The 14,974-nt window shown below is 42.4% G+C and overlaps 1 protein-coding gene across 1 annotated transcript in view; it reads right to left on the reverse strand.

The window, feature by feature from the left end:
* The window catches only part of suz12a (SUZ12 polycomb repressive complex 2 subunit a), a 95,196-nt gene that overhangs the window by 33,959 nt on the left and 46,263 nt on the right, over positions 1-14,974 (reverse strand). The window contains exons 6-7 of the mRNA XM_084329977.1: positions 11,944-12,029; positions 2,592-2,826 (exon numbers count right to left, since the gene is read on the reverse strand). Coding sequence (XP_084186103.1) covers positions 2,592-2,826; positions 11,944-12,029 — 321 coding nt within the window. The remainder of the gene's footprint in view (positions 1-2,591; positions 2,827-11,943; positions 12,030-14,974) is intronic.

Consider the following 14,974-nt stretch of genomic DNA (forward strand, 5'->3'; position numbering starts at 1 on the left):
GGAGGCGGTCACGCTCACTCTCTCGTTGCGCCTGGAGGCGGTCCCTTTCGGCCGAGGCGGTTATCGTGGCGATCAGGACTTGCGCTAGCCTCCTATCGGCCCCGTTTGGGGATGACGCTGATGATGGTGATTCGGAGCTGACTGGGCTGGGCGGCGACCTGGTCTTCTCACGCGCTCCGAGGTCCATCTCGGAGGCGCGGTACTCTGTCCTTTCGTGCGCTCCGAGGTCCATCTCGGGGGCACGGTGCTCTTTTCTTTCATGCGCTCCGAGGTCCATCTCGGGGGCACGGTGCTCTGTGAGTATAGTCAAGTCATGCCTCGCTTGTCCCCCCCCCAGTTAGCTAAGTTAGTTTCACTTAAACTAGCTTGGGTCTCTACATCTAGGGTTGACTCCTCTGTAAGGTTGGGCATGCTTGAGCTACTAATGTTATCCATGCTTAGCATCCTCTTGGATAAGCTATGAGGTAAATCTACAGCGTAGCCCTCCAAGTAGGGAGGGGGCTGACGCTGGCGCCTAGGGCGCGCTAATGGGGAGATCTGGTTGGTGAGTGTCCGCCGCTGGCCATATTATCACTGATATTATCACTGATACCCTCCGGCTCAAAGGACCAATTGTAGCTAAGGGGCTACACGACCCTGACTGTATTTAAAGGATATGTTAAACCACTACTAGAATATTAATTAGCCAGACATTAAATGTACACAAAATGGCGGACACTATTAACTGAGAGGGGACAGTGATACAAAGTTAAATAATCACTTTAATGTTAATAGCAAACATACATATTATATATAGTGCAGATCTCCTGTTACTAATAGAATGTCAATGCAATAATGTCAGAGGTAAGTATAGTCCTGGACTACTAGTACCCGACCGCCGGAGCTCTGAATGGAGTGAGAAGGAGTGAACAGTCCGGGGAAAGCAAGATGGCGGATGGAGACGATATTCTCTGAGTTCCTACTCCAGAGAGCTGCAGACCAACGTGGGATAATCCTGTCGTCGCTGGTTAGGGGGGGTCTCGTACGGACCTGGTTCCTGTATTCCAAGCGCCCGATGGCAGGATTAATAGCTAATATTCCAAACGCCCGTTGGCATGGTCGCTAGCTAGTTAGCCCTTGTATGCTAAGGCTAACCCGCATGTAGTCCGTAATAGGTCGTTGAATCCAGAACGCAGCTGGGTTCAGCTAGAAGTCTCTCAACATTACTTCCTTATTTGCCCGTCTGCAAATCTACAGAGATGGCTATTTACTCCACTTCGCTCGAACAAGTCACTCTACTTTGCGAATGGTGGCTCGACAATATTATAGTGGTATCTAATTAGCTGTACAGCTTTCTATCAAGATACGTTGCTTGCCGTCTGGTTTACTGCTGCACCAAACGTTTCTTCTCTCTCACACACTCTGCCCGGGCATGTTCTAAAACCCTGCGCTTGCGCTCACGCTGTCTACGGCGTTAAGAATGGAACATATACAAAGAAGCGAATGATAAATACTGTTAGGTAAATAGACGACGTGAAAATATATATCTTATATATATAAACAATATATAAGGTATACAAAATAATAAACGTGGACTTTATGTGTTAATCTGGACCTTCAGAACACTGCGCTTACTTGACATACAATGTGACTGACCTCCATGTGAATTAATCAACAGTCAAATACTGACATTAGCTGCCCCTGGTTATCCTCCGTCACCACCAGCATAAGAATGATTCTTGGACCAGGTTCTATGTACCTGTGTTCTGTCTTATAAGAATGCTTCATGGGTCAGGTTCTATGTACTAGGCTTGGGCGGTATGACGGTATTACGGTATACCAGGGTAGAAAATCAATACCGTCAAAATCACAGATCCGTTTCAGTTTATATTACAGTGAAACGGAGTTTTGACAGTGGTTGGTTGTAGTGCACTGCACACACGCGCCAGCAGAGGGCGAGACCAGTCCTGACTAGTGGAGCGAGCCGCAGAGCTGGTTGTCTACACACAGGAGGAGGAGGGGCAACCCTGCTTCACTGGAAATTAAATGACACGCTTACCGTTGCTGCCTGGTGCTGCGGGCTAACTGGCTGTTCTGAGAGCTAACTGTTGTGTATGTGTATCACAACGGTGGTCACGCTTTACGGTAATGTTGCGACAGTGCTGTGAAAATACCGTAAAGCGTTGTGGTAACGAGAGTGTGTGTTGTTGTGCTGCGTCTATACTTTCCGTAGCCGCATTTCTGGCGGACGCTCTCTGATTGGCCGACGTCAGTTTCTACACTGGTTAGGCTTAGGCACTCTTCGAAGTTGGTGCCGTTGTGCACTGGTGGAGCAAGCAAATAAATGGTAAAACGTTACGTCGCAGTCCGGTGGGTTTTTGAATACACAATACTAACGTTACTAGTACTAGGGTGCTGCGGGGCTCCTGGCTACCATTCTGAGAGCTAACGTTAGTAGTACTAGGATGCTGCGGGCTTCTGGCTAGTGGCTACCATTCTGAGAGCTAATGATAGTAGCACTCAGATGCTGCGGGCTAACTGGCCATCTCCGCGATTTGTTTACTTGGTAACACGGGTGACCAGAGCACCATCTCACGCCCGTCTCCCCTCACCTCTGCCGTGATGCGTCTCTCCGTTGGCCAGCCCGTTGAGCTGTCCCAGCCTTGACACTCTAAAGAGCAGGGAGTATGACTTGACCATGTGGGAGTTGCTGGGCTCAAACTCGCTACTGGACACCACCAGGGAGGGGAAGGAGCCTGGCTTGGCCTGGCCGCTGGTGCTGGAATCTGGGTTCAGAGGGACCTGTTTCTTCCCCGTGGGCACCTGCTTCACCGGACAGCTCACATCCTGGAGGGGAAAGGTTAAAAGGGTATTAGTTCACAGCATTTTTATAATATAATGCAGGACTTAGGAAGTCTTTATTTGGCATGCAAACGACACACGCATGCGATGGGCGGCACACACACACACATGCAATTTCTTGTGTCGCCTAATGCGATTGAGTCTCTGCACTTGACCCATCCCGTCATCCTTCCCAAGGGCAGCCGGGAGCAGATAGGGCGTCGACGTGACAAGGACGCGACAGCGTTAGCGATCGGTTGTTGTGCATGTTTTTCCATTGGGTTTATCTTATCGGGAGGGGAAACCCTTGCGAGCACGGGGAGAACATGCAAACTCCACACAGAAAGGCCTGGGAGATACCCCACCTGGGTAACTGGCAACGTGGAAACCTGGTCCCCAAACGGGAATCGGGCATTAAGGTTATAACAACATTGTGGCAGTCGATCCTGCCACTGGCCACACAAGTGGTGAAGTGGCTATTTAAAGGGCCCTCAAGCAGAGACACGGGGAAGACGCAAAACGGTCTAGGAGTGTGTCACATTGTTTGTAGAGCTATATCTATATTCTATATTATAGCTATGGCTATAATATAGCTATTCTATTATTAATACTATGGCCATTTGACAGTAACTATCTTCTGTCCAAGATGCAAAAAAGAATAAATTTGTTCATGAATACGTTCGCGCGTTATGCCGTGGCATAACGGAATGATCCGGGCTAATTCCTGGGAGGCTGGATATAGGGCGCAACGTGAATTCTACTAAAGCATTGGCGTTTTGTCCCTGGACACGCTACTATTTCCAAATCAAATGTATATAATAGGTATTATGTTTCATCATGAATGCATGAAAGGGGGGGGTCGTTTCTGATGCTTTGATTGCCAGTAACGGCATTCGTTATTATTACACACGCCGATCAGCTGGATCGGTATGAAAACATTGTTGGATCAAGCTGAAATTGACGTCAGATTAGGGGTGGACGGTATGGTCTAAAATTTATATCACGGTATAATTTGAAGCATAGACGGTAACGGTATATATCACGGTATCATCGTTTTTGATTAAAAAAAAATTTATTTTATATAATTTTTTATAAAATATATACATTATATAATTAGACTTGTACTTGTATTATCTGCGAGACATCGCCACCACGCAACAAGCTCCACTGTCTGTGTGTACTCTAGTAGCCTCCAGCTACGGCCAGGATTCTCTGGAGCTGCACCTGGACCTATACTCGAGTAGCCTCGAGCAGAGCTACGGCCAGGATTCTCCGGCGCTGCACCTGGACCCTATTGGCATAACGTTACTTAACTGTGCTCAGCAAGCCCTCAGCTCGAATACGCATCGAATCAGTGTTATAAAACATTGATATCAGGAGCTATCTGTAGCTACTGCTAGCCGGATATATAACGTTAATACAACGCCTCAGTGAATTATTTAGTTCAATGGGACATTTAGTTTTGAACGGTGAACTAACTTGCGCTAACGTGAGCTAACAGGTAGCATACACGTCTCTCTACTAGACTTTGTGGAGCGTTTGTTGATGTCAGGAGCTATCGGTAGCTGGCCGACTAGATACCGTTCGGTTAGACAATGCCTCATCATGTATTAAACTAAAAGTGAATAGTTGACTGGGTCATTTTGTAACGGTAGCTAAGCTAACGTTAGCTCAGGGAGACGCCGCCGTCTTCCCGTGTCTATACGTTACTATATGAATTGAAAATGGGGGACCCTGATGGAAACAAGACAAACGTCTTTCTCAGGTCTGCATCCCCTTAACAATTGTATGTATTGAGCCGTACTGTATTGTACCCATTCTGCAATCTGTTAAATAAAGTTTTCATTCATTCATTCATTCATTCATTCATTCATTCATTCATTCATTCCCGTCCCACTAGACTACTAGACCCGTGTTTACATGCATGCGGTAGGGGCTGGCACGCCCACTGCGTGAAGCCTCCTAAATAACTTTTTCCAGTTCGCACATATCTATTATCTATGACTAATTCTATCTATTTTTAGGGGCAAATGCGAGTGAAATAGTCGCGCTGTGGTTACATGACGTCATTGCTATTTTAGAGCTGCCCTACCGGTTACACGGTATAGTCAAAATCCATACCGTAGAGCAAATTCATACCGTATACCGTTTATACCGTCCACCCCTACGTCAGATAGTCCTTACCTGTGGTCAGGGGTATTCCAAAAAGAATATTCCAATTGTTTGATAGCCATCTGGTCCATCTGATGTCCATCTGGTCCACAACATAATCCAGCACAACACATGCATCGATTGTCCCGAAAACGATTCAATGCGATCAAGTGAAGCCCTAGGCTTCCCTGTACTAAAAAACTGTGCCCGGAGCGGTTTAAACGTAACACCCGGTCTGGAACAGGGTTTACTGCACTCTCTATACTGCCTACTAGCAGGATCTGGCCGGTACTGCACCCTCGTCCCAGTATGCCTTTTAACACATTCAGGGCAATTGGGGCCCGTCTAATCTCACTCTATGAGGCCAGCTTTTCATTACAAGTGTTCACTGTGCGTGAGGTTGTTTGTAGAGCTAAATCTATGTTTTATATTATTGCTGTGTCCATTGTCATTGTCAATTGACAGTATAAATCTTCCCTTCAATATGCCATAAAGAAAGATTTTTTAATCAATACGTTCCCATTTTATAGCGTCGTGAATATGAACGTTATATCGGAATGGTCTGGTATAATTCCTGCAAAGCTAGTTATAGGGCGCTAAGCTAATAACGTTAAATCGATTGACGTTTCGGCCCTACACAAGCTAGAGTTAAAAATCTAAATGCATATGATCGGTATCATGGTCCACCATGAATGCATTAAAGGGGGGGGGGGGGGGGGCGTTTCTGATTATTGATTACCAATAACGGCATTCGTTATTGCAACATCATACGATGACCAGGTGGATGGCTATGAGAACAAGGCCCGATCAGATTGAAATCGACGTCAAATCGCTCTTACCTGTGGCCGGTTGGATTCCAAAAAGAATTTCCCAGTTATTTGATCGCCATCTGGTAGATTGATATGTCCATTGGCTGATGCTATATTCCTTTACTGCATACTGAATTCGGCGTCGCAATAAGTATTCCAGGCGATTGGTTGAAGCCCTTGCTTCAGGCTAACAGAAAAGCTAACCCGGAGTGAAAAAAAGGTGACACCCCATCTGCAACAGGGGAAACTGCATTATAGAGACAGCGCCAATACCAGGATCTGGCCGGTACTGCACTTTTGGAGTCCCGATATGCCGTTTCCAGCCAACATACAGCTCCGTGACATTGAGGAGGATATTAAAATGGAATAAAAGCAAAACAGAGTGGTAACACGTATATATACGTGGTTGGCCGTTTAAGGATGGCGCCCAATAGCGTATATATACGTGGTTGGCCACAAAACGGTTAACGGCAACATACAGGTCCGTGACATTGAATAGAATATTCAAATCGAAAAAAAAGGAAAAACGATCCAAAAACGTATATATACGTTTTTTGGCCCTTAATAATATCCCTCTGAGGTCTAAAGTAACTAGCTCCACCTTCTCAGAATGTTCCCTTTTTTTGTTACATAATATAAAACTACAGGTTCATACCTTCCAAATAAGCCACCAATTGTAAAATTCGAGCCGATAGTTTTAAATCAATGTCCTATGAAACATTCTGGTACAATCCATACCAATTTGCAGCAGGAGGTCTGAAAAGAATTCAGTGAATTGAACTAAATGAAAAGAGAACTACACTCCTTCCCAGAATGCAATGTGATTTCAATGTCACTAGACTAATTCACACCTGGGACAAAGGCCTTTTGTTCCTTTTGTTATTCCAATGTGGGCCCAGGAAGGCCTACATTGACACACACTTTGATTTGTGTGTGTGTGTGTGAGAGAATGAGTGAGTGAGTGAGTGAGTGAGTGAGTGAGAGAGAGAGAGAGAAAGAAAAAAAAAGAAAGAAAGAAAGAAAGAAAGAAAGAAAGAAAGAAAGAAAGAAAGAAAGAAAGAAAGAAAGAAAGAAAGAAAGAAAGAAAGAAAGAGAAAGAAAGAAAGAAAGAAAGAAAGAAAGAAAGAAAGAAAGAAAGAAAGAAAGAAAGAAAGAAAGAAAGGAGAGAGAGAGAGAGAGAGACAGATCCTGTTAGTGGGGCTATCCCGAGAATGCACCCTACCAGTCCCCACTTCTCTCTGCCTATGGCTCTGGGTTAGCTTGTTAGCTCACGCTAACGTAACGTTATCTTCGATCTTTAACTGCACCATGGGACTCCCAATATGCTTTTCCAGCCAAAATACAGCTCTGTGACAGTGAATAGGATATTAATAGAGGAAAAAAAAGAAAAACTAACCAAAAACAGTGAACAGGAGGTCTATTTGTATTAAAAACAATAGATTGTTTTTCATTTAAATGTCTGGAAGAGCTCAAAAATAAAAATGTCATGATATTTCCATTGCCTTTTTTTTTGTTGATTTAAATGTTACCGATTGTATTAAATGGGCACATAATATAGTCTCATATCGATCGCAGGCACCTGAATCGAATCGTATCGTACCGTGACAGACTGTGTGATATCGGATAATATCGTATCGTTGTCCAAAGAATCGATATCGTATCGTATCGTGATTAAACTGGTGATTCCCACCCCTAGTACACACACACTAGGGGCATGGTGAACCCTAACTCAGGTGACCAGGAATACCTGTTTTTTCCAAAATTCTGTTCAAATGCCATCTTGGAATAACAAAACAACGATTGTGTGCAGACAATTGAAAATGTTGAGTTCCTTTCCACTTTCTTGAAGATAGAAAAAATTTAAATACTTGTTCTAGAACTGTATTTTTTGCACTTGTTTGTTAAGTTACTGAGAATACCCTTTCCTTGTTTTTGCTCATTTAACAGACAAAACACAACACATTCTAGTAATTCTGGTTTACACCTAACCCTTATTATTGCTGTTATGATTTCCAAAAATTAAATCTCACCAATCTTTAGTAAAATAGGAGATTTAAGTGTTTATCTGGAATTGTGAGGATAGGTATTCGCGGTAACCTGGGATCAATATGTGAAACGTAATTATCTCCTAAAATAATTGGCCACAAAAGACTAAACTCATTTTGGTTGTTCATTGGGGTGCCAAGATCATGCCCAAAACATATCATGCATCTGCCATGAAAATTAAGCCTTTTATGTTTGTTATCAATTGAAGGCCATGAACTATGTTGACTCGTATCCCATACCCGGATTTTTCCTTCAGATTCAGCTAAATTTGAATTCTCTTGAGATAACTCGGGGAGAACTATGGTATTATGTTACATGATGATGATATCCCTACAAAACAACCAAAACATTTTAATTCTCTCTTAAATTGGAGGAGATAGTGAATTGGTATTCCCGGTAACTTAGGTCAACTTTAGAGGTCCGCCATCCCTCATTACATGACTTTTTTTTTTTTAAAGGTGAATTATTTGGCATCTATAACAATCATTCTTGACATGAGAAAAGATTTTAATGTTGTTCGTATAACGTCCTGGGTTATATGGCTTAGAAATGGGGCAGGTTACCGGGAATACATGTGTTACCCATTATATATATATAGAGAGAGAGAGAGAGAGAGAGAGAGAGAGAGAGAGAGAGAGAGAGAGAGAGAGAGAGAGAGAGACAGAGAGACATTTATAATAATTATTATTATAATTATTATTATTATTAAATAGAATAATTTGAGGAGGTGGAGCTAGTTGAGTGCTACACTGTGATGAACACTGTTAGTTACTCAGCTGATAGAGTTGTGCCCTTCCTGATGACTTGTCGTACAGAACTTGTAAGTCGCTTTGGATAAAAGCGTCAGCTAAATGACTAGATGTAAATGTAAGACGACGGGGTCATAATATAATTGGCCAAAGGGCAATTGTGCACGTCCCGGGGCAGCGAGGGGGAAATATCACATTGTGTGCCGCCATAAGCCTTCAGGGTATTCTTGTTTACCAGAGAGGAGATCCGGTACAAGAATCTAGTTTGTTGGTTGACTTTTTTTATTACATTGGATTCCATTTAGTCACAGGAAAGATTTGCCTCTAGGATGAAACCTAGGTATGTAATTTCATCTTTCCTTGTGACAATATTGTCACCCACTGTACAAGAAATTCCTTCTGTAATGTACTGATTTCTTTTGATTTCTCTTGTTTGATTGTTTTGTTTGGCAATGTAAACGTATGTTTCCCATGTCAATAAAGCCCATTTGAATTGTATGTGTGCGTGCGCGCACGTGCTTATGCATGTGCACATGTCCACGGATGTGCGCTTGCCATAGTGATAGAGAGAGAGAATATGAAAATATGTGGCCACAATGCTGTGAACAAATTAAAATTACAAAGAGCATATGCAGTAAAAATGTGAAACATACGTGTCTTGTACTCATTTACCTCACTAAATACAGCAATGTGTAACTGTAGATTTCAAATGGCTGTGCAAATAGTGTATAGTGCTGTCTGTAGAGAGACAGACAGACAGACAGACAGACAGACAGACAGACAGACAGACAGACAGACAGAGAGAGAGAGAGAGAGAGAGAGAGAGAGAGAGAGAGTGGCTGTGGCCTGTGGATTCATGCACTACTGAGCGCTCCTTTCTATTTCTCGAGGATAGTCGGGTAATCTCGCCATGCGTTGAGCGCCAGGACCCCTGAAAACCCGAGTATAGTAGAGTTTATCGTTATTTCTTTTATTCAATATTTCTATTCATTACAGGCACACAGACTCGGGGTTAACATGGGGAATAATCCTGAGATTACCAAAGTGCAATACCGGCCGCATCCTCCCAGGTGGCAGTATCGAGCACCTTTTGAAACCTTATATCTTGGCCTGTGCAACGATCAAATGGCTCGAGGTGCACTTTTCTGTCAGGCGAGGTGAGTGGGTATCCCGATCCCATTGAGCAGCGTCAAATGCGCCCGATGCATCGGTTATGGTGGATTATGTTGGCGACACGACGGACACAAATACTTGGACTTGGGATCAGACAATTGCCCTGCAAACACCGCCACTTATTCCTATCTTTTAGAGCGTGGCGTGATAGGAACAAACAACAAACGATGCTCAAGTTCGTGGCATCCAATGAGTTAACGGTTGGCGCCCAATAACGTATATAAACGTTGTTGGCCGTGAAAGAGTTAATAAATATGATCAACAAAAGCAACGGAATTGTTTCTGTATACACATTTATAAAACAAGGCATATTTAGCCAAAATGTTGCCAGAACATGAAAAGAAAATGCGTTCACGTGCGCTTTGGCGGAGATCCGCTTCTAGTCTGAAAATGTGGCCTCAAGTTCAAATTTCAAGTTCAAGTTTCTTTATTAGTTGTCATACAATGATACAGAATACTTTTATATGAAATGCTTTTTCCTGTTCTGCTCCTAGAGTGTGCAACGTCATTTCTGATTATTGATTACCAATAACGGCATTAGCCTCAGTAGCCACATTCGCTGCTCGCCTGGTTGGCTATGATAACAAGGCCTGATCAGCATGTAATTTACGTGAAAAAGATCTTACCATGGGCCGGTTGGATTTCCCAGTTATCGATCGCCATCTGGTAGATCGATATGTCCATTGGCTGATGATATATTCCTTTACTGCATAGTGAATTCAGTGTCGCAAAAGGTATTCCAAGCTACAGGCTACACGTATATATTCCAGTAAACTCCATTCAAAGTGAAAAAAAAGAAAGCACCGTTCTGCCACAGGGAACACTGCATTATCGAGACAGCGCCCCTACGAGGATCTGGCCGGTAATGCACTTTTCAGAATTCCAAGAGTGGGGTAAGTCTGCAGTGCCGCTCGGTGACATTGAGTAGGTTATTAAAAAAAAAAAAAAAATAAAAACCCAAAACAACCTTGCCACGGACATGTCCGTGGTTGGCCCTCTACCGTTGGATCCGAAACACGGACATGTCCGTGGTTGGCCAGTGGAAAACTCAATCTGATCCTTTTTTTTTGCCAATGCGCGACCCCACTGTCACCTACCCGCGACCCCACTTTGGGTCGCGACCCGTAGTTTGAGGACCGCTGCTTTAATTAATTTGAGAACGTTTGAGATTATGCTGCTAAAGTATTTTTTGTTTGTTTGAGAGTTGTCATTTTATTTGAATGCTTTAATTAATTTTACTCTCATTGTTCAAAAAGTTTGTTTTGAGTGCAATACTAGTTTGACAAAGAAAAGTTATCCAGCATTTTGAATGCCATTGCTTTTCATTTAATTAATTTATTCTCGTCATTGTTCTAAAGGTTTGTGTTTTAAAATAAAGAACAATGACATCTGAGAGGGTTTCCCTGATTTTGAGGGGAAATTCATATCGGTATCGTATCGAAACAAAAATGTTGGTATCGTGACAACACTAAACTACACTACCCAGCTCCCGCCAGCCCCTGTCAAACTTGAAGCCGTCTGGCGTGAAATAATTTTTGAACATTATTTTCATGATTATGTCTCACGGGTCGAACAAACCCGAATGTTATTGCCATAAAATAGAACGTAGTTTGTTTCTTTACCTTTCTGTGAATGTCTAGAAAATAAACATGTCTCAATCTGATGAAAAATGGCAAAGCATTTTTCATTACAAAAAAGTAACTGTATTTACAGTAGATATTATTCAGTCTTTGCTGTCCTGTTACGGGCACCTGGTGGTACTAAATCCAGATTGAACTCTGCCACTGGAAAGAGGAGATTTGGCCCGATCCATAGATGTATGACTTGGCCATAATAAGGCAATTTATAGGCCTGATATTCTATATTCATATTTAAAATGGCATGTGTCCGGATGGCAAAATTCAGTACTGTATCTTCAAAAACCCTGTAATCATCTGCCCTTTATTAATTTGCTTCGATTTTTTGTACGCTTGATCTCAAGAAGGTGCTGAATGAAAAATTTTAAGTGTGTGTGTCTGTCTGTGTGTGTGCCTGTAACGATAATAACCTGTGCCAGCCTTATCCAATTTGGCTCAGAAGACACACCACACCCCCAACATAAAAGATGTTTGCATAGAAAACACTGCCACAAGGTGATTGATTTTTAAACACAAAGATCTTTGCTTGCGCACACACATACACACACACATGCTTACCTTCCTCTTCTTATGACAGACTTTGACCAGGAGCACTTCAAGAGAGACAGAATTCTGCTCGTTCTCAGAGTCCTGTGATGGCTTGTCTGAAAAAGAAGAACACAAGCTAGACAACATGGACTCAAGACTTCCTTTGAGTCACATGAAGATCAATGAACAGACCACTAACCTGAATTCCTAACTGAACCTAATGAACAGGCTGCTTTATTCCTAACTGGACATAATAAACAGACTGCTTCTTTCCTAACTGAACCTAATGAAGAGACTGCTTCATTCCTAACTGAACCTAATGAACAGACTGCTTCATTCATAACTGAACGTAATAAACAGACTGCTTCAATCCTAACTGAACCTAATGAACAGATCCCGTTTTTGTTCATACTGTTCTCACCTTTTTGTCTGTTGGAATTACACGTTTGGATTACCTAATTGTTTGCACTCTGAACACTGCTCACTGTGTGTTTCACACCGAAGATCTGTCACTTGGATTATTTGTTTGGACAATTCACCTCACCAGACTGCTTCTTTGCTTCTTTCCTAACTGAACCTAATGAAGAGACTGCTTCATTCCTAACTGAACCTAATGAACAGACTGCTTCATTCCTAACTGAACGTAATAAACAGACTGCTTCAATCCTAACTGAACCTAATGAACAGACTGCTTTATTCCTAACTGAACGTAATAAAACAGACTGCTTCTTTCCTAACTGAACCTAATGAACAGACTGCTTTATTACTAATTGAACCTAATAAACAGACTGCTTCATTCATTCCTAACTGAACCTAATGAAGAGACTGCTTCATTCCTAAGTGAACCTAATGAACAGACTGCATCACGGCGGGACCGCAACAGGCGCGAACGCAGGCACTCGCAGGTTTTGTGCGAGAACAGCTCGCGTGGCCGTCCACACCGAGTCCCGACTTCAGAGTGGGCGGAAGCGCACCGATTTACATTGGAACAGCTGTAAATGCCTAGTCTATATGCGAAATCAGTCCCCGTTTGAAGATTTTTTTTTTAAGATTTCCAGTTCCAGTGTTCTATTGTCCATTTTGCATGTATAACCCGTTATTATCTCATTAATTAGAATGTTAGAATTAATTTTAGAATGATTAAATCAGTGTGACTGTACTCCTGCTAAAGTATAGTATGGTTTATTTGTATTGGGAAAGATACAGACACATTAGCTGGTTGAACAACATCTATATGTGTGGTAATAATAATGCAGATATTGAGTGTATTTCTGTGAAAATGCGTGTGGCGCACGCGTCTGAATCCAACCAAAGCGAAAAGATACACTTCCAGCCCGCCCACTCATGGCCGGTGCGAACAGCGACGCCTGTTAACATGGGAGCGAAAGTGAAACTCTGATCGCCCGCCCGCCTCACGCCCGCGTTCGGGCCGTCATTCCTAACTGAACCTAATGAACAGACTGCTTCATTCCTAACTGAACCTAATGAACAGACTGCTTCTTTCCTAACTGAACCTAATGAACAGACTGCTTCATTCCTAACTGAACCTAATGAACAGACTGCTTCTTTCCTAACTGAACCTAATGAACAGACTGCTTCATTCCTAACGCACTTCAACCATTATCTGAAATAATGAAAAAAAAATTAAAGATCTAACCCTAACTAACCTTACTGTCATGCACATGTCCTAATAAACTAACCTACACTGTAACACGCAACACTTTGATGAACATTGTTACGGAGTTGTACCCTTCCTGATGACTTGTCGTACAGAACTTGTAAGTCGCTTTGGATAAAAGCGTCAGCTAAATGAAAATGTAAATGTAATTGAACCTAATGAACAGACTGCATCATTCCTAAATTAACCTAATGAACAGACTGCATCAGGGTTAGAAATTAACATTTTTTTTCAAGGGCTTTTTTTGCCCCCCTTAATTGATTTTCGGGGGCTTTTTTTGTATTTCGGGGGCACTGAATTTTTATGATAAACGTGGGATGGGGTGGGACGGTTCACAAAATGGACGGTTCGGTTCGTATCACGGTTTTGGGGTCACGGTTTTCAGTTCGGTTCGATATACGTACATTTTTATAAAAAAGAAATTAACACTCAAATCTAAACATGCTTCTCATTTATTAAAAAAAATTTAAAAGTTTACAGTGTTAGTGTTTACAGCCTTAAATAATGTTTGGCACACAAAGACCGAACTGACTGAAAAATATAGGCTACATTTGTAGTATTAACTTAGTGCAAACAAACAATATGCTCAGCCAGCACTAGACTTTCCTTTCTTTAATATAAACACAAAAAAAACAATGTCAAACCATGTTTAAATTCCCTGATTGTCAGTTCTTAATGGAAAGATTCGTGTTCTGCTTGAAATTATTATGTATCTGTCTACATTTATTTAGACTAACATTATTTAAATATTGAGTGCAACTGTGGTGGATTACGTAATTCGGTGAGTTGGAACTATCATTGGTTTGGCGCCGGGTCCCCACGGACATTTTAGTGTCACGCACCTTCAGCTCAGGCAATGTTATTATCAGCTCCGGTAGCTCCGGTAACGTTAGGAGGTGATGGCATGCAGTGGGAAAGCGGCAATAGTCCCGGTTGGAGTTAGTAAAACACAGTTGTATGTTAGCCTTCTTGGATGTTGAATAAACGCCTATCATTGTCTTTAAACACCCCGCCTCTCAGACTCCCATTTCCTCCTCTGCTAGCTAGTAGCTACGGTAACATTTCGTTGACTGTATTACCTCGCGGGCTGATTCTATAGTTAAAACGTGCATTGTGTTGTACAAACTGCTAACGCTATGGCAAGATGTGTGTATGCCTATGTAATGTTAATGGCTATGTTTTTAAAGTCGTAATGAAGATTGATTTAGATTGTGCTTGCCATTTGTACACAAACTGACTAGCACCTGGCTCAGCTGCAGTGCAGCAGCAGCCAGTGCTCACCTCCGCCAAATGAATTTTTTTTATTTGCGCGTCATCTGAACCGTACGATACACAGACGCGCCATTACCGGATAAATATATATATATATAATTAGTAAACTGT

The sequence above is a fragment of the Notolepis coatsorum genome (assembly GCF_963971535.1).
Source record: "Notolepis coatsorum genome assembly, chromosome: 14".
Taxonomy (NCBI): domain Eukaryota; kingdom Metazoa; phylum Chordata; class Actinopteri; order Aulopiformes; family Paralepididae; genus Notolepis; species Notolepis coatsorum.